This window comes from Monodelphis domestica, chromosome 5 (assembly GCF_027887165.1).
Source record: "Monodelphis domestica isolate mMonDom1 chromosome 5, mMonDom1.pri, whole genome shotgun sequence".
Classification (NCBI taxonomy): domain Eukaryota; kingdom Metazoa; phylum Chordata; class Mammalia; order Didelphimorphia; family Didelphidae; genus Monodelphis; species Monodelphis domestica.
The window spans coordinates 94,191,262-94,211,155 of NC_077231.1; the positions used below are offsets into that span (position 1 = coordinate 94,191,262).

At 42.5% G+C, this 19,894-nt stretch overlaps 1 protein-coding gene across 1 annotated transcript in view; it reads left to right on the top strand.

Moving 5' to 3' along the window:
* RFX4 (regulatory factor X4) overlaps positions 1 to 19,894 on the top strand; it is a 134,497-nt gene that overhangs the window by 42,475 nt on the left and 72,128 nt on the right. Inside the window, 1 exon segment of the mRNA XM_056800637.1 lies at positions 10,681 to 10,804. Within this exon segment, the coding sequence (XP_056656615.1) occupies positions 10,681 to 10,804 (124 nt within the window).

The window sequence follows — 19,894 nt, forward strand, 5'->3', positions numbered from 1 at the left end:
TCCATCTACTGAGTCACCCAGCTGCCCCCAAAGAATGGACATATTAATATTTATTTTATTGTTCAATTTTTTGTGCATTTTTTTCAGAATCTCTGTGACCCCATTTGGGTTTTCTTGGCAAAGATACTAGAATAGTTTGCCATTTTCTTCTCCAGTACATTTTACCAATGAAAAAACGAAGGCAAACAGGGATAAGTGACTTGCCCAGGGTCACAGCTAGGAAGTGTCTGAGGCTGGATATGAGCTCAGGAAGATGAGCCTCTGTGCCGTCCAGGTCCAGCACCATATGCACTATGGTGCCACCTGAATGTCATATTTATTCGTATGAGCCTATTATAGAGCACAGGACTTAGCACTGAAGGCAATCTTAGAGATGTAATCCAACCACTTCACTGAACAGAGAAAGAAACAGAGACTCCCAAAGAAGGAGAGTTGTCCCCCCAGAGCTTCATCAAGCTGGGATTCAAATTCAGTTCTCTTGATATTTTCTTCAATGCTCTCTCCATTATACGAATGCTAATTAATAGAAGAGACCTAGAGAAATCATCGGGACCTGTTCCATGATTTGTTGGAGACCCAAATTGAGAGTATGGAGTGAGGAAGATGATGGACAGTTGTGTGACACTGGGCAGGTTTCCCCTGCATGTCCCAAGGCATCTATGAGCTGTTTAGCAGATACTGATCTGTATCTGTGGAGGGGCTGTTCTCACTAGGAACGTCCTATCTGGTCCTCCCATCCCACCCACCCCAAATGATCTGTCTATGCCAATTGGTTCCCGCCATTCTTTGCTTATGGCTTCCTTGTTGGATTACAGGGGTCTGAATCTAGGACTTTCTGGGCTACATCAGGTATTCTGGAAGGTCATTAATCATTCACTGATAGCTCCTCACATACATATGGGAAAACAACTGAAGCAGACCCAAAATATGACAAAATAATGAGAACACACCTTTCTCTCGCCCTGAGAAGTCTACAAATTGCTTTGCTCAAGTCCTGGGAGAAAATAGCATACTGGTGTCTCCATGTGCGAGAAATGAAGCTGAGGTTTTGAGATGGTAAATGACATGCACAGGGTTGCCCAGCTAGTAAGTATCAGGGCTAGAACTTGAACTCTGGTCCCCCAGCTCCAAATCTGGCACTTTCCCTCCTACCTCAATTATCTCAAGGGAGAGGTGGATGAATAAATATAATAATAATAGTAATAATGAATACAGTCTTGCTGAGTGAAGTGTTTAATTTACTTAAGGGTTATCTGGATGATCCCTTTGTCTTACTTTCCTTAATTGATAGAGTGGAAATTCCTTGAGGGCAGGGACCATTTGGTTTGTGTCTTTGTGTACCCAATGTCTGGCATACAGTAGGAGCTTAATGACTTTTCGTGGCTTGGTTGATTGATCACCTTTTATAACAATATAACCCAAGAGCCATTTGGCTTCATTTTCATGGGCTCTTCCAATATCTATCCCCTGGGATAGGAATTCTCTGTTTCTCCTCCCTACCTGTCCTCCCTCTTCCCCAATCCACTTCCTTCATCTTCTCTTTCCCCAAGAGCCCTTCTATGTTAAGGAACAAATAATATGTCAGCCAGAAAGCCTACAATAATTGGACCACGTGGTTTTCCCTGAAGAAAACAGGCAAATATTGTAAAATGCCTCCTGCCCAATACTTTCTGGCTTCCTCCAGCCCAAGGGTTAGTAAATCCCAACACTCTTGGGGACGCTCAGCGCTGCTGGAATCCGATTCACACAATAGCCTCTATTCAGGGAGAAAATTTAGAAATGGAAACGTCTGATCATCCAGGCCCCCTCTGTGCCAGCCCATGAAGGAAGGCCTTCCTCCCCCTGCTCTCGCCAACCCCCGAACACTCATCTCTTGGCATTTCCCTGTTGTGTTAGCTTCATTGTGTCCTGTCAAATCGGAGGCATTTTCCTTTTCAGCTGTTTACAGAGTGTGGGATAGCCTTCTCAAAGAGAAAGGAAGGAAAGATTAAATGGTCATTCTTTGTCTCAGGCTTGGAGTTTTCTTTCTTTCTTTCTTTCTTTCTTTCTTTCTTTCTTTCTTTCTTTCTTTCTTTCTTTCTTTCTTTCTTTCTTTCTTTCTTTCTCTCTCTCTCTCTTTCTTTCTCTCTCTCTTTCCTTCTCTCTCTCTTTCTTTCTCTCTTTCTTTCTTTCTTTTTCTTTCTTTCTTTCTTTTTCTTTCTTTCTTTCTTTTTCTTTCTTTCTTTCTTTCTTTCTTTCTTTCTTTCTTTCTTTCTCTCAAGTCCTAGGGTAATCTGACTTTTTTTTTTTCAAATTCCAAAGTCAGAAATTCACAAGCCCAATTTAAGTTTCTCTTTGCAGTATTCTTGGAGTTCTAACTTTGCAGGATGAAAGCTGGGCTTAGCTTCTTTTCCATGAAACATAGATTTTCAAGGAAGACCCTCTCTATTTGGTCAAATCAGCTAGCATAAATTTATTCCCGCTTGTAATTCTCTTCTTTATTTAAAAATGACGTCAAATATCCTTTCATAGAATCCTAGGACCACAGAACCTTAGAATTGAAAGGACCTTGTGGAATAGGAATCCTTCCTATTCTTGATGGAGACCTCATTACCTCCCAAGGCATTCCATTCTACTTAGGGGAGTTTTCTTATGTTTAGCCAAAATCTCTCTCTGCCATTTTTACTTTTCTTCTCCTTATTCTGATCTCTAGGCCCAAGCAGAACAAGTCTCCTTCCTATTTCCCATGGCAGTCGTTCAGATGCTTAGACAAAATTATCATGTTCTTTCTCTGCTTTCTCCTCGCTAAGGTAAAGAGTTCCAGTTCCTTCAGCTTAGCTTCATATGGCCTGGCCTATATATAGTCTTTTGATCAACTTGGCTGCCCTCCTCTGGACACCCTCTAGTTCTTCCATATTCTTCCTCAAATATGGTGGGAGAACTGAAAACGACACTTCAGATTTATGTATAACTAATGCACTTGAGGGGGCAGCTGGGTAGCTCAGTAGAAAGAGAACCAGACCTAGAGATGGGAGGTCCTGGGTTCAAATCTGGCCTCACACACTTCCCAGCTGTGTGACCCTGGGCAAGTCATTTAACCCACATTGCCTAGCCCTTACTGCTTTTCTGCCTTGGAACCAATGCACAGTATTGTTAAGGGTTTAAAATAAACAAACAAACATACAAGTAAATAATGCACTTGACACATGACATCTTTGCCATAACCCAAGTCCAATATTGATAAAAAGGTTGAACAAAATAGAATCAAAAACGGCTCCCTGGGGAATTTTGTTGGAGACCTTGCTCCAACTCCCATGCATCTGTCATTCATTCTTGTTTGATATGGGCATTTAACCAGCTATATAATCTGCTTGATTCTACTATCATCCAGCTCATCCCATAATGTGAAGGCATAACATTCCAGAGGCCCAAAGTGGAATCAACAAACTTTTGTGTCGACAAGTTGGGTGAACCAATACCCAGACCTTATTAAAGGCATAAAAATCAAAGGCAAGAGGAAACAAAAGAAGAGAATGGTAGAGAATAAGAGGAGAAAGAGTAAGGAGGGGCAGGAGAACTAGGAAGGAGAGGGGTAGAGACAGGAGAGAAATGAGAAAGAGGGCCATTGGAATGGTCTCTCCATAGCATTAGACAGGCAGGCCATCAGTGTATATTCAGCCCCTACTTACACGATATGCCAGGCATTGTGCTAGGAGCTGGGAGAGCAAAGAAAGGCCAAGACTGTCCCTGCCCTCAAGAAGCTCACCATTTACTTTGAAGATGACAAAGAAAAGCAGAGTGAAGGAAGCCAGAGAGGCAGAGTTGGGAGAAGATGCGAGGATGAGTAGGGAAAAGCGTGGTAGGAAAGTACCCAGGAATGCAGCTGGGTGGGAAATGAAGAGATGGTGCCCTCCTTGAATGGAGGTTCTGGGAGGACTGCTCTCTGACCTCTAATCAGAGATGGGGCTGGGGTGGGGGGAACTATAGGAGCAGAAGGTATTGAGGAGCTGTGAGTTTCAGGACCCACATGATCTTGCAGGGTGATAAGATGTCTGGTCCAGTGGATGGCACCAGAGCTATGGCATTGCCCACAGCCCAGACCTTATTAACCTTTAGATGCGGCAAGTCCAGTCTAGTTTCCATAAATGAAAGAGAAGGATTTTGGAATTCATTAAAGGTCAGTCTGCACGAAATGCCAGTTTAACTGATAATAGGTGCAGTGTTAAGGGAGCAGATTAGGTTGCCCCATGTTTAAGTCAAATGGGGTCTTTCTCCAATATTTATCCTTCACACCACTAATAGATTAATCTTCATAGAGCCCAGTTCTAACCTTGTCACTCCCCTGCCCTCAAGCTGTCAATGGCTCCCCATTATAATCCAGATAAAGTCCAAACTAAGGCCTTTTATGACCTGGTCTTAATTATTCTTGCATATTTATTTCATATTTTAGGTGGCAGTGTAGATAAAATGCCAGACCTAGAGTCAAGAAAAACTGAGTCAGCCTCAGATACTAATTGTATGACCCTAGACAAGTCACTTAACCCTATTTGTCTCAGTTTCCTCATTTAGAAAATGAGCTGGAGAAGGAAATGGTAAACTATTCTAGTAGAGAAAGAAAACCCCAAATGGGATCAGGAAGAGTCAGACACAATGGAAACAAATGAATAATAACAACAACAAAATCCCATCACCTACTAGGTACACTGGACTACCTTATCCCGTTCCACATGGAACCTCTTATTTTTCTCCCCATTTTCAGAATCCACCTCCTTTAAGATTTAGCATAAATGGTAACTCCTCTGCAGAACTTTCTCCACTCTCTTCAGCTGGAAGCAATTCCTCCCTCTCTGATCTCCTGGAAGCCCTCTGGACTCCTCTGATAACCTTGTGATGTTCTAAAATGAGAATACACATAAACACAATTATACCTCAAATTCTTTGAAGGAACTGACTATGCCTTATTTACACTCCCATCTCCCTTCAGTGACTACTACCATGCTTTACCAGAAAGGAGGTGCTTTGTAAATTATTTTTAATTTAATTTTATTAATTAAGAAAATTTTTCTCTGATTACATGATTCATGTCCTTTTCCTTCTTTGATTTATAAATTATTGAATGAATAAATTAGGGATACAAGCCACTGTTCATATTTGATAATCGGTAGGACCATAACTATAGACCCTGAAGGAACCTTAGAGGCCATTGAGTCTAACCCTCTCATTTTTCAAACAAGGATACTGAGGCACAGAGAGATAATATGATGTAGGATCATAGCCACCTAGATTGATGTCAAATTCAAATAGAAATAGAGTCCACTTATCCATACATAAGGATCCCTGTCCGCTGCATATTGACTTCCTTTTAAAATGTAATATTTTTCATGATTTGTTGTCTATTATTTATATTGTTAAATATTTCCCAATTACATTTTCATCTAGTTCACGCCTGCAGGCCACATGCCTGACATCTCTGTTATAGCCACTAGTGACCTTTAAGACCACCAAATCCAAACCACCCAATCAATAATAAATAAATATTAGAGAGGCGGAATCATTTACTTAGGATCATACATCTAGTAAGTTTCTGAAGCAAGATTTAATCTCGAGTCTATGACTCTGAGGTCGGCTTTCTTTCCATTGCACCAAAGCCAGCTGAGCATTTTAATAGTTGATTCGGTATAATACGTGCCTCTAATCCCTATGCTGTAGGCTTCCTTGTTTTCCCTCTCAGTTATGACACAGGCTACTAGGAGCTCAGAAATGTGTTTATTGTTCTGCAATATAGGATTAGACGAGAGGACTCATCATTGGTTCCCCAATATTGGTCTTACTGTGCTTTTAGAACATGCCCAACCTGTCAATTCTTTACCCCCTTGGACTTACCTACTGTGGATTCCAGAGCCTGTGTGGACATGTGCTTGCATGTCCTGTCTTCACAATCCAGTTGTAAGATATTTGAGGGCAGAAGCCATATCTTATACTTAGGTGTGCCTTCTAATACCTTGCATGGTCTGGGGAGTACAGAAGCTGTAACAAGATAAATCCAGTCAGTCCTCAGCTTCCAAGGGGGTAACATTCTTAAAAAATGGCACAAAAGTAAAAAATGCAAATGTCGATACATTGAACCAATGGGAAATAAGGGGTTAGATTTCCACGCCCACCCAAAACTGTAATCTTTCCTTAGAGAAAGCTGAAAATACACTTTTTTGAATGTAATTCCTCATAACAAAACATTTTATTAATATACACTTTAATACAGTGACCATGAAATAACCCACAAAATGCTGTACACAAAAGAAAATTGGTAACATGCAAAACATTTTTTTTCCCTGGTAGTTCTTGAGAATACTTTGAGCTTTTGTGCTAATATATCAATTTTTTAAAAAATGGCTTCAGACAATGTTCACTTTTCATAACACATGAAATCCACAGTGTCATAAATATTCTACAGAAAATAAAATTCTCAAGACTAAAATACCTTTAAACCTGAATTTTAGCTTCCATTTTGTCAGATGGCATGGTGAAGGTGTGGCAATGAATGCATGGCGTGCTCTTTACTCTACCGTGGTAGTGTGAGTAAGATAAGTGAAGCACCCAGTAAGATATCAGCTATTCCTCAAACTTGCCTACATCACAGTTCTCATTTTTTTCTCTATTACACATCACTATAAATATGCATGATTGCAAATGTGAAAGTGGAAATGAAGTTACTAATAAAATCAAAGTCTTGAAGGTTTTTTTTTACAGTTTTTGAATTAATTAGTCAATTAAGAACATTATTCCTTGGTTACAAGAATCACATTCTTTCCCTCCCTTCCCTCCCTCCCCCTTTCATAGCTGATGCACAATTCCACTGGGTTTTACATGTGTCCTTGATCAGAACCTATTTCCATGTTGTTGATATTTACACTAGGATGATCATTTAGAGTCTACATCCCCAATCATATCCCTTCGATCCATGTGATCAAGCAGTTGGTTTTCTTCTGTGTTTCTACTCCCACGGTTCTTCCTCTGGATGTGGATGGTGTTCTTTCTCAAAGATCCCTCTGGGTGGTTCAGGATCACTGCATTGCTAAAGTCTTGAAGTTGCAAGGGTTAAACACGCCAGTGTTGAGGGTTGACTGTATTCATTGTGTTGAATTCTTAGTTGTGCACTGTTATCTATCAGTTAAGAAATGTTCTTGATGCTGTCTTGCCTTCGAGGGGCTGGTTTTCTGACTGGAGAGATAGATGAAGAGTTATATAAAGATCCAAGGAAATTTACTCATTCTTTGTACTTCCCCCAACCAACACTTAGCACAGCATCTGGAATATAGTAGATGCTTAATAAATGCTTGTTGATTGATCAACTGATCAATCAGCTGTGCTGACTCAGCTATCTCCAAGAACAATTTTTCCTACATTTTCCATTAGTTTTAGAGTTATTCTAAAGCCCTAAATGGGTATTCAGATTCAGACATATTTTATGAAATCCTATTCCATTTTTCCTTTTGGTAAAAATGTTTCAGATAAGTCTGCAAAGATACAAATAACAGAAACTTTTAAAACCTGGCATGTTGTTATTATTATTGTTGTTCAGTCATGCCTGACTCTTCATGACCCAATTTGGGGTTTTCTTGGCAAAGATACGGTAGTGGTCTTCCATTTCCTTCTCCAGCTCATTTGACAGATGAGGAAACTGAGGCCAACAGGTTTCAGAAATTGCCCAAGGTCACATAGCTAGGAATTATCTGAGGCTAGATTTGCATTCAGAAGGATGGGTCTTCCTGTCTTGGCACTCTATCCACTGTGCTACCCAACTGCCCCCAAAAACTGACATGAGAACTCATATTTGTGGCCATTTGGGGGGACATGGACCTTTGATTTCACTGGGATAGAGAACTCCTGGAGCGAAAAGTCACTCTAATTATACAGGTCTCCTCCTTAATTGTCACATTGTTTTAAAGAGTTGCCTGAAAGAGTGAGCAGCAGGAGCAGCTAGATAGCACCATGGATAGAGCACCAGACCTGGAGTTAGGAGCACCTGGGTTCAAATCTACAGATAAGGAGACTGAGGATCTGAGAGGTTAAGCCACCTGCCCAGAACACAGCCAGCATTTAATTTGTCAGACCTTGAACCCAGGTCTTCCTGACTCTAAATCACACTGCCTTTCATGGCCTTTTAAGGATTCTAAGAAGTTTTCCCTGCAGCAACCCCCTGAAGTCACCAGGTGCAGATTCCCCCCATCTATAAAAAAGGAGAACAAGCTCACAGGAGTTGGTCTGAACCAGAATCTGAACCAGTGCAGAGGATTTCCTGCTATCCCACTAACTATGTGCACCATTGGATTGGGGGCTAAAATGGGGGCGGGGGAAGGTCTCTCCATATTATACCCTTTTATTGCCAATCCTGGTAGAGACTGTGGTCTGGGCTGTCACCATCTGTACCTTCAGTGAGGTTTGGAAAATGGGGCCTGCGGAGAATCGCGAGCAGCCCAGCAGCCTCATTATCTTTCCATAATAGGATGAGGCCAAATTCAAATATGATAAAGTTGTTAAATAGAAGATAAGAAAATGGACCGAGTGGGGGGATTTTTCTTTTTTGATCATTAAGAATTTGAGGTCCTAATGTGGCTTTGTTCACTATCTCAGGCTAATGATCCGCTCTGAAAGAGAGGAGAAAAGGGGGAAATTTCGTCAGATATGAAGAGAAATAATTAACAGCTTTTCATTCAGCCAGGGGAGCTGACGTCCCAATTAGTGACAAGGGGACACAAGCGGACTCTCTGGGCTTTGAAAAGAGGTTTTGTTGAAGGCCAATGAATTTGGGGGAAAGATGCCGCGATAATCTTCCTGTGGAAACTCATAAAGGGGAGATGTTTCCCTTACAAATCAGTTGCATTCATTTGTCCACAGAGCTTATTAAAATGGTCATAAACCACCCAAATGACTCCAAGGGAAGCCGTGTCTGCCTGAGGGACAAAACACACAGAGAAATGTAGTTATTGGGGAGGAATCGGGCTTTCACAGGTAACTGCTTAATTAGCTCAGAGTCTGCAAACCAATTGCCCAGATCTGATAACAATCGTTTACTGCTGCTGTCAGGGACAGGGAAAATAAGGTCATTTAACCTTTCCCTGTGGATGCTGGGTGCTTGCTTCACAGCCAGATGCCAGGCTCGGGGTCACCAGATAGATGTGGTCGTTTAAAACTCTTTGAGAAGGGATTGGCAGAATAAGATCAGGGTCATGGCATCGCTGGCTCCTCTCTCTGTTCTAAGAAGATCACAGATGGATGTTAGACTTGTTTCATTTTTTAATTTGTGCCCCTGGGACCGATGTAGCACAGCACCTATGCTCGATACATCCTTGGTGATTGATGCCATCGCTGACTAAGCCGCTGGTCTAGCTCTGATCTGGCCCCTGGCTTGGAAGATACTAATTTTTTAATCTATTTTTTCTATCTATCTCATTTTCTTTTTTCTCCTTAGTATCTCTACCTATGCCTTCTAGGAGAATATGAGCTCCCCAGGGCAAGGGCTGTTTCATTTGTGCATCCCCACCAAAAAGACCACTTACTCGTCTCTGAGTAATTCATTGCTAAAATGAAGGGATTGAACTTGACAGCCTCAGCTTTCTTTTCTCTACTTGAGGAACTTTGGTCAGCAATGTTGGACAAGTCTGGAAAGGCAGGCTGGAACCAGATGGTGTAGGATATTAAATGCCAAAGCCGAGAAGTTTCTCTTTTATCTAAGAGACAATAAGGAGCCACAGAAGGTCATTGAGGAACTGGAGCAGGAGGGGAAGAGTGACTTTATTAGACTGGTGCTTTGTAAAACCTTTATTCAATTGTCCAAAATAAATATCTGAAGCATCAGTTGGGAGCAGCTGGGTGACTCAGTGGGTTGAGAGCCAGGCCCAGAGATGGGAAGTCCTGGGTTCAAATTTGTCATCAGACACTTCCTAGCTGTGTTACCTTGGGCAAGTCACTTGACACCAATTACCTAGGCCTTACTGCTCTTCTGCCTTGGACCCAATTCATAAGTATTGATTCCAAGACAAAAGGTAAGGGTTTTAAAAATAAATTTACAAAATGAAAATGAAATATCAGTCCCCTTTGATTGTACCTCACCTTTATCTCTGATATCCAATTTTGCCTCCATTGCTTCAAAATATCTTTCAGATTCCCTTCTTTTCTGTTTCCAATACTCCCGTGTTCATGCAAACACTCCTCACTGCCCTTCTGGGGGCATTGTAGCCGGATTAAAGTCCTTGCCACCACCAATGCACAAACTGCAAACTTCTGCCAGAACTATGACACATTGTCATCAGTTATTCTCCTGCTCAAGAGTCTCTCGTGATCAAAAGAAAACAGAAGGAGTAGGACTGGAAGACCTCTGAGGTCCCTGTGAGGCAAATCTGTGATAGTTCAGTGGACTTTCCTCTATGCTATCTCACCCAGTCCAATTCTTGTTTATATTTCCATAGATCATTTGGAGCTCAAAGGCAGTTTTGAAGCCATCTTATTTAACCTTTTCCTTTTTTGCCAAGTAGGAAAATGACCTGCCTAAGGTCACAAAGGTAGCAAGTAAGATGGGATTGAAACTTAGATCATCTGATCCCAGAGCCAGAGTTCTTTCTTCTGTTCTAGACTGATGGATTGTCAATAAATAGTAGCTAATCCAATGATACTTACTGGGTTGGTTTGGCATTGTCTTTCCAGGCTGGAGGAGAATTATGAGATTGCAGAAGGTGTCTGTATTCCAAGGAGTGCTCTCTACATGCACTATTTGGATTTCTGCGAGAAAAATGATACACAACCTGTTAATGCTGCCAGCTTTGGAAAGGTGAGTCAGAAACCCCAACAGTGTCGATTTCATCAGCGTATGTGTGTGTGTGTGTTAGTGTGAGTGTGTGTGTGTGTGTGTGTGTGTGTGTGTGTGTGTGTTTTAAGGTAACCTTTCCCACAATGGGAAGCTAATGGTGGGTACTGAAGGTCACTCACTAATATATGTAAATGGTCATCAAATTGATTTCATAGCTCAGAGTCTTTAAAGGTCATTGTACATGTATTCTTTTTTTTTAATTATATTTTATTTGATCATTTCCAAGCATTATTCATTAAAGACATAGATCATTTTCTTTTCCTCTCCCCCACCCCCCCCACCCCCCATAGCCGACGTGTAAATCCACTGGGCATTACATGTTTTCTTGATTTGAACCCATTGCTATGTTGATAATATTTGCATTAGAGTGTTAGTTTAGAGTCTCTCCTCTGTCATGTCCCCTCAACCGCTGTATTCAGGCAGTTGCTTTTCCTCGGTGTTTCCACTCCCATAGTTTATCCTTTGCTGATGAATAGTGTTTTTTTCTCCTGGATCCCTGCAAGTTGTTCAGGGACATTACAGCGCCACTAATGGAGAAGTCCATTACATTCGATTATACCACAGTGTATTAGTCTCTGTGTACAATGTTCTCCTGGTTCTGCTCCTCTCACTCTGCATCACTTCCTGGAGGTTGTTCCAGTCTCCATGGAATTCCTCCACTTTATTATTCCTTTTAGCACAATAGTATTCCATCACCAACATATACCACACTTTGTTCAGCCATTCCCCAATTGATGGGCATCCCCTCGTTTTCCAGTTTTTGGCCACCACAAAGAGTGCAGCTATGAATATTTTTGTACAAGTCTTTTTGTCCATTATCTCTTTGGGTGTACATGTATTCTAATGGATTTCATCAAGTTGGAAATTCCCCCTAAAAATGCAGATCACCCCTCCATGTTTGACTTGTTTATGTCTTCCCATGAATTCACCGAAGGGATCTATCCTATTCCCTGAATGCCTCCCTTTTGTCCTCTTGACATTGCATAGACAGAGGCCACCTCATGAAACTTCCTGATTTTTTCAGAGGAGGAAAGTAATGCCCTTGGGTGCCTTCTTCCTGTCCTCTTGATATTGAGTGGATATCAATGGGAGCTCTGAGCTATCTCATCTGCTATCCATTGTTCTGTTGACTAGCTCATCCCTTTTTTCTGGTTGTCTTTCTTCAGAGACATCTTTGATAGTCTTCTTTTTTCATGATTCCTTGTTTGCAATTCATTGAATCCTGGCCATCCTCACGGGCTCCTGTCCATTGCCCAATGGGTAATCCCCAGCTTACATTCTTCAGACATGATGGTATTCCAGGATCTGTAGCCATCAACTCAACAAGGAAAATGGCATTCTTTCTTCTTTCTACCCCTCGATTTATTTAGGCTTCAGAGCTGATGCTTCTGGACTGCTTTTTATGATGAGGCTATAAGTCAGTCCTTTAGGTCAATATTAATGGAGTAATTGTCATTTCTTTTAGACAGATGTTCATATGGAGCATCTAGTAAACAACCTGAGGGAAATGATTAGAAAGTTCCTTTAAAGCAGGGACTCTTTCCCTTTTTAGTATACTAGACTCTTTAGGCACCCAATTAGGAGGTGTGAGGTATTTTGGTAGAGGTAGGAAGGATCCAGATACGTAGTTTCATCAGGAGAAGGAATTACTTTAATGAGGAAACTCCCTTTACCAATGTAGTTTCACTTTGGGGCCATGGAGGAAGGGATGAATCAATGAACTTTAAAGGCATTTATTAAATACTTAATCTGTGCCTAGTACTGGGCTGTGTTGGGAATACAAATTTTAAAAAGCATTTGGTCAATCAACAACCATTTATTTAAATACCTCTTATCTGCCAGGCACTGCACTAGCTACTGGTGATATAAAAAGAGTCAGTGCCCCCAAGGAGCTGACATTCTTCCACTGGTCCTAACACTTGTTGCTGTTCATTCGTTTGGGTCATGTCTAATTCATCATGACCCCATATAGGGTTTTCTCAGAAAAGATACTGGAGTGGTTTGCTGTTTCCTTCTCCAGCTCATTTCACAGATGAGGAAACTGAGGCAAATAAGTTAAAGTGATTTGTCCAGGGGCATACAGCTAGTAAGTGTCTGAGACAGGGTTTGAACCCGTCTTCTTGACTCCAGGTCCTGCTCTCTATCCACTGTACCATCTATCTGTCCCTAGCAGTTAGTAAATGGTATTCTGATAGTGGAGTGGTCACCAAGATAGGGTACTTTGGGCAAAAGGTGAGAGGAATGAGGAGTGGGGATTTGGGGGAATAGATTGATATGCCCCATCCAGGAACAATGGCAAAATTGATTGGATCATTAGATCCAGACTTGCTGAGTATACACAGTCAGTGTCAGAGGTAGGATTTGAATCCATAGTCTTTCTGAATACAAGGTCTACATTCTATCCACTACCCTTACTGTCTCATTTGTAATAGGAAGTGGAGAATATTGAACTAGAGCTTGAATTCAGATCTCCTAGGACCCCTCCCAGTGCTCTTTCCAACAGCCCCCATCTGCCCTCAACAAATGCAAAGCTCTTGGCATAGGTCATAGTCAAGGATGCCCTGGAAATTCGGGCTGGCTTTCTACAAGCAGAATACAGAAGGTGCTGACAGAGAGTTTCCAAACTGAGTCTGTTGGGGGGGGGGTGTCTCAGTCAATGCAGCTGTCATCCCCTTCAGAGAAAGGGTTTAGTTGTTCTGAGAAACCTTCTAGAATAATGATGGACAGACCCTCTTTGAGCAGAGCTTTGTGGCTTTATGAATCATTGGTGAACTTTTCACTCTGGTGTGCCATTTTGTCTTTAGTTTGAGAGAAAAATGAGACGTGATAGTTTTTTACAGCAAAGTTAAGAGGTCATTAACAGGAAGAAATGAGAAGTCGTGAAACTAGCTTATAGCCATCGTGCAACTTCCATTCTTCTTTTGAAGGAACCTCTGCTCTTCACAACCTAGGAGCCATCTTTGACTCAATAGGTAGCATTTATGTAGCGCTTTCCATATATTATCTCAGCCGATCTTCATAATATTTAAGAGGTAGAAGCTACTATTATCTTCATTTTCTAGATGAGGCAACTGGAGATTACGTGACTTGCCCTGGGTCCCATAGCTAAGAAGTATCTGAGGCTGGATTTTAACCCAAGCCTTCCTGGCACCAAGTCTAACACTCCATCCTCAGAACCCCATAGTTGCTACATTGATTGATAGCTTCCTATCCACATGGAAGGAATGAGAGATTTCTGAAGTACTGCTTAGCCATTCAGTTAGTGAGACTTTAAAGCCTTAAGATTGGTTTCCTTTGTAATCCCATTTATTTTATTTTATGCATTTAGAAATGTGAGTCTGAGAAGAGGTCCTTGGCTTCCCCGGAATGCCTGCCTAAAGGGTCTAGCACACAAAGAAGGGGAAGAGTCCCTGCTTTAAAGGAACTTTCTGAGAATTTTCCTAAGGTTGTCTATTAGAAAGGACATCTATCTCTAAAAGAAATGACAATTACTCCATTAATATTGACCTACTGGCCAGCAATAAGGCTCATAGCCCCATAATAAATGGCAGCCCAGAAGCATCAGCTCTGAAGCTGGGTGCTCAGGATGGCATTTTCTAATTGGGCTGATGCCTGCAGATCCTGGAATACCACCAGAAGAATGTAAGTTGAGGTCACCCACTGGGCAATGGACAGGAATAGAGTGGAGATGGTCAGGATTCAATAAATTACAAACAAGAAACCTTGAAAAAAGAATATCAAAGATAATTCCATCAGAAAAAATGATGGACTAGTCAATAGAGCAAAGGATAATAAACAAGACAGCCAACAGGCTCCATTGATATCCACTCAATATCAAGAGGGCAGGAAGAAGGCATCCAGGTCCTCAGTTTCTTCATCTATAAAATAAGGGGGTTGCATAAGGTGACCTCGGTTGAGCTCTAAGTTACTGATCCTGGGATCCACTCTACTGGACTCAAGACAAGAGTTTGGTTCTAATGGATGGAATTTAGAGCAAAATAAAAAGTTCCCTTCCTAAATATTGGAGCTGCCTAAAGATGACTACATCATGAGGAGGTGAGCTCCCTGTGGTTAGAGGTATTCAAGTACCTATCTAGGTGTATGTTATCCCTTCCCTCTTCCAAATGGCATAAGTAACCACTCATCTAAGATGTTATAGAGAGGAATGATTCTTTTAGGGTGGAAAGTGGGAGGGAAAGGGTTGAACTAGGTAACTGAGCAAATTCCCTTGTAATTTTGGGATTCTCTGAATTCTCATCACTTAAATTTTATTTCCCTAACCTCCATCAGGTACTGAATAAATAATTGTTGGCCTGATTTAATAGGAGTCTATCCCAACATTCTTAGTCTATCTCAGAGGGTCTTGTGAAGAATTCACTACTTAATTCAGAGAAGTCATTTTGAACAAAGAATGGGTAAATTACTAAAAAAAAGCATTTATTATTATATGCCAGGCACTGTGCTAAGAAGCAGTCCTCACCCTCAAGAAGCTTACATTCTGTTAGGGAGAAACAAGGAGTAAAAAATAAACTATGGCAAACCTTTTAGAGATGGAGTGCCGTGCCCCACCCTCACCCCATCCCAAGTGCTGGGTGCATCCTGTCCCCCCTTACCCCACATAGGGAAGAGAGGAAGCACTCCCATTGGGCTGCTGGGCAGAGAGGTGAGGGAAGTGAGGAATGTCTTCAGTGAGTGTAGAGAGAGGGAGGAGAGTGGCTCTAGTGTCCTGCTCCCTTTCAACCCTGCCACCTGTGAGCCACCTATCTTACCCCCCTTTGTGCTCCTATGGGGCTACTGGGCAGAGGAGTGGGGGACTTGAGGAATGTCCTTAGGCACAGTGGAGAAGGGTAGGGGAGCAACTCCACTGGAGTCCTTTTGCCTTTCTAGTAACAAACTTGGAGGTGGGAGGGCAGCTGCCTGCCCACAGAGAGAGCTCTGTGTGCCATTTTTGGCACTTGGGCCATAGGTTTGCCATCACTCCTCTATACAAAGTAGTTATCAAGAGCCACCTTTGGCTCAGGATCTTCCAAATCCCCAGGGCACACATGGATAGGTGGTGATCCTGGGGTATTTGCCTGAAGACCTTCAAAGACAGGGAGCTCAGATTTCCCAAGATTCTCAGATTGCCTATTTCACTTTGGGACAGTTCTCACTGTAGAGAACTTTCCCCTGACATCTAGTTCAAATCTGCTTCTTTACAATATCCAGTCATTATTTTTGGTTCTGTCCACTGGGACCACTCTGACAATTCTCATCTCTCTTCAACACACGAACCCTTCAAATACAGAGGATGGCTGTTGTGTTCCCCTGAACTCTTCTCTTCTCCAGGCTGTGTTTTCTGATTTCCCTCTACTCATCTACCTCTGCCAATTTCAAGGCTCTTCAGGATCCAAGCTACCCTTTTCTAGATGCTATCAAGTTTATTTCCCAAATGCTCTAGATATGAATTGGCCAGGGTGGGAATGCAGGGCAACCAGAACTTCCCTTGTCTTGGACATTCCACCTTTCTTCATCCTCTCAGGGAGGTAGTTCTCATGGCTGCTATATCACACTGTCAACTTGTCTCGATTTGTGGTCTATTCCAGATGAACAGCTTATCTGGACTTCCCTCTGTCTTTCTTCCAAAAAGATCCTTACCTACTGTCTTAGTATCAGTTCTAAGACAGAAGAGTGTCAAGGGCTAGGCAGTCAAGGTTAAATGACTTTACCAGAGCTAGGAAGTGGCTAAGGCCAGTTTTGAACCCATGTCCTTTCCAACTCCAGTCCTGACTTTCAATCCACTGAGCTACCTAGTTTTCCCCTCTCCATCTTGTTCTTGAGAAATTGATTTCATGAACCTAAGATCAAGCCTTTCCATTTGTCCCCATTTGCTTCCTCTCATTCGTTTGGGTTTAGTGCTCCAGCCTGCCAAGATCTCTTCTGGAGTCCTGGTTCTATCACCCAGAGTGTCAGCCGTGCCTCCCTACTTTCTGTCATCTGTACATTTGATAAGCACGCCGTGTATGTATGGCATGAGGCAGTCTTGGCTCAGTGCCAGATGGCACCAGATTTAATTGCCTTTTTTCTCCTTCTGAAAGGCAAGGCTGAGGATGCTGCCAGAAGGAACATGATAAGTCTGGTATGTGAGATTTGTTAAATGTTTGGGCTCCAAAGTGGAAGGCCCTGATCATTGTTATTTGTTTTGCTATTGTTCTAAATATTTGTTAAAAGGTGGAAAAAATTAACCCCCTTTCCATGGTTGCCTTACCCTCAATACTTCAGCAATTTGTATCTGGTTTTTTTTGTTGTGGGCACTGTCTCCACCAATGTGGATCCTAGGTTTCCACCATGTGTTCTAAGGCCCTTCATGAGTTGTTATGGCAAAAAACCCCATCCCTCTGTGGCATTCCTGGTGGGTGGCTACTCTGGACTTGCCCAAATGGGTCCTTGGGCAGTAGACCCAAAGTCTATCTCTGGGTCAGTACTCAAAGGCTTTCCAAGATGACGAGGTCTGCTCAGAGCATGTTCCAGCACGCTTACCCTAGGAAACCCAGGACTACCTTCATACTTGCTATGTGTCCCGCTCCACACACACCAGAGGAGAATGCTAGCAGAGATGCTTTTCATGTCCCTTGAAACACTGTGTTTTCCCTTCCCAAGAAATGCTTCAAATGCAAAGGACACCTCCCAAGAGAGGAGGCAAGACTTTGAAACAAGTAATTCAGAACTTCAACTTCCAAATGCGAATGGACCTCTCCAGAGGAATCCGGCTGGGAAACTAGATACGGGTGTCATTAAGACTGATTTGCTCAGAATAATTGACCAGCTCAGCTTGGTGTCATGGAGAGAACTCTGAGGACTAAGCTTCACCTCCTAATATGGCTACATTGCAACGTTGGGTATAACCCTTCCCTCTCTTGGCCTCAAGAAAATGTTCTGTTTGGACAGAATGTTGACTAAGGACTTAGACTTTAGGCTCTGAATCTGTGACTTAGCAGTCCTATGTCAGCTTACCTCTCTAGACCTCTGTTTTCCCATTTTTAAGGTGAAGGGGTTACACTAGATGGCCTCTAAAGTTTCTTCCAGCCATAGGTTCAAGATCCTTTTTAGGAATTCTCTTCAAGGTCAAAGATATCTTCCTATACATCTCAGTGATGGAAAAAGGTCCTCTAACTTGCCATTGTTTTCTTGAAATGGTTAAAAGTCATGTAGGGACAAATCAAATGAATGATTTTGATAAGTAAGTTAGAGATCCCATTTGGGAGAGGAGTTGACTGCACAAATATCAGAGAAGGACTGGAAGAGGGAACTTAATTTATACTGCTTGTCCTTGGAGAGCTGATCTTGGAATAGCCTTCTCTTCATTTCCCATTCTGCACTGTTACAGGCTTTTTTGAACCACCCCACCTATAATTCTTCCTGGAACCCCATCATCGAGAAATTGTCCTGCAAGATCCAGTCAACCTTGGGACTCACACCTTATCTAGAACTTCAGTCCCTCTGACCAGAGGACAGAACCATGATCTCCAAAACCTCCACTAAAGGGGAAGAGTCCAGTGGCCAGCAGAGAGTAGTAATGAGGAGCAAAGTACCAAAGCTGATTGGCTCTTGCAGGATGATGAGATTTCCCAATGATGAGATTCCTGGGGGGCATGATGGAGCCTTCTAAACAAGTCCAAAAGAGTGTCGAGTGGAAAATGTAGAGAGGGCTATTACTGGACCATTATGTAGTCAACGAACACTTATAAAAGTGCCAGGCGCTAGGGGAGAGTACTGGGATTTCCAAGGAAAACAAGAGTCTCATTTTCCAGGAGCCTAAATTCTTAGGGAGAAAGTAGCTAAGATGTGAATTCAGCCTTTATGGTCAGGAAAAGTACTCCTAACAATCAGAGCTGTCCAAAAGTCTAGAGACTGACCGTTCTCCCTCCCTAGAGATATTTTGGCAAGGACTGGCTGGCTGATGGTAATAGAGGACATTTTCATTTAGGTTTGGGTCAGATTAGAGGAAGGACCTCTGAAGAGTCTAGGATCCTGTGAAATTCTTTTTTTTTTTTAAACCCTGACCTTCCATCTTGGAGTCATTATTGTGTATTGGCTCCAAGGCAGAAGAGTGGTAAGGGCTAGGCAATGGGGGTCAAGTGACTTGCCCAGGGTCACACAGCTAGGAAGTGGCTGAGGCCAGATTTGAACCTAGGACCTCCCCGTCTCTAGGACTGGCTCTCAATCCACTGAGCTACCCAGCTGCCCCTTCCTGTGAAATTCTTGAAGAATAAATCATTCTGAATGAACTCATAGACACCTACTATCTACTCCATATTGTATTGAGTGCTGCAGATTCTGAGACAAAACCAGAAAGACCTCGCCCCTCAAAGAGCTCACAGACTATAGGGGAAACCTCAGGTATTCAGAGAAGTGTCTACAAAGAATGTGCAAAAGGGACTGGACTCTTAATGAGCATTTATTAAAGTCCTACTATGCGCCAGATGTGATTCTGGATCCCATAGATACCAAGTCAGAAACAAAATGGCTCCTGGCCACACAGAAATCCATTTTAAGGAAATGGGCTTTCTTGTGTGGTTTATAAAGGAGCTCCAAGGGCCATTCTGGAAAGGTTTCAGGTTAGGAGCATAACAGAATTAGCATACAGCCTCCTGAGGTGACCACTTGCAGGGACAAGGCTCATGTGACTGTACAAACTAATGCTTTTGTGGGGATCACTTCGCAATGCTCCTCTTCTTGACTGAATCGAGGTGGGCTCCCGATGCCAATTTCCCTCAATTCAGATAAGGCAGCCAACCCAGCTGAGTCTAGGCTGGCATAGCAAGAACAAGAGCCCCTTCCTCCCTCCTTCCCTTCTTCCCTCCTCCAGCTCAGAAAAGCTCCCTTCCAATAGCCTCAGCTCGCAGAACTTCAGCGGGGCCCTATTTTTCCCACAGCCCTGTGGAGCCCCTAGCCCTGTCTCTAGAGGCTGAAAGGGAGAGGGGTGGGATTAACCCGTAATTAAAGGGAATTTGGAAGGCTGAGATGTTGGGGAATGTTAGATCAGTTGCTGGGACAGCATGTGGTGTTCTT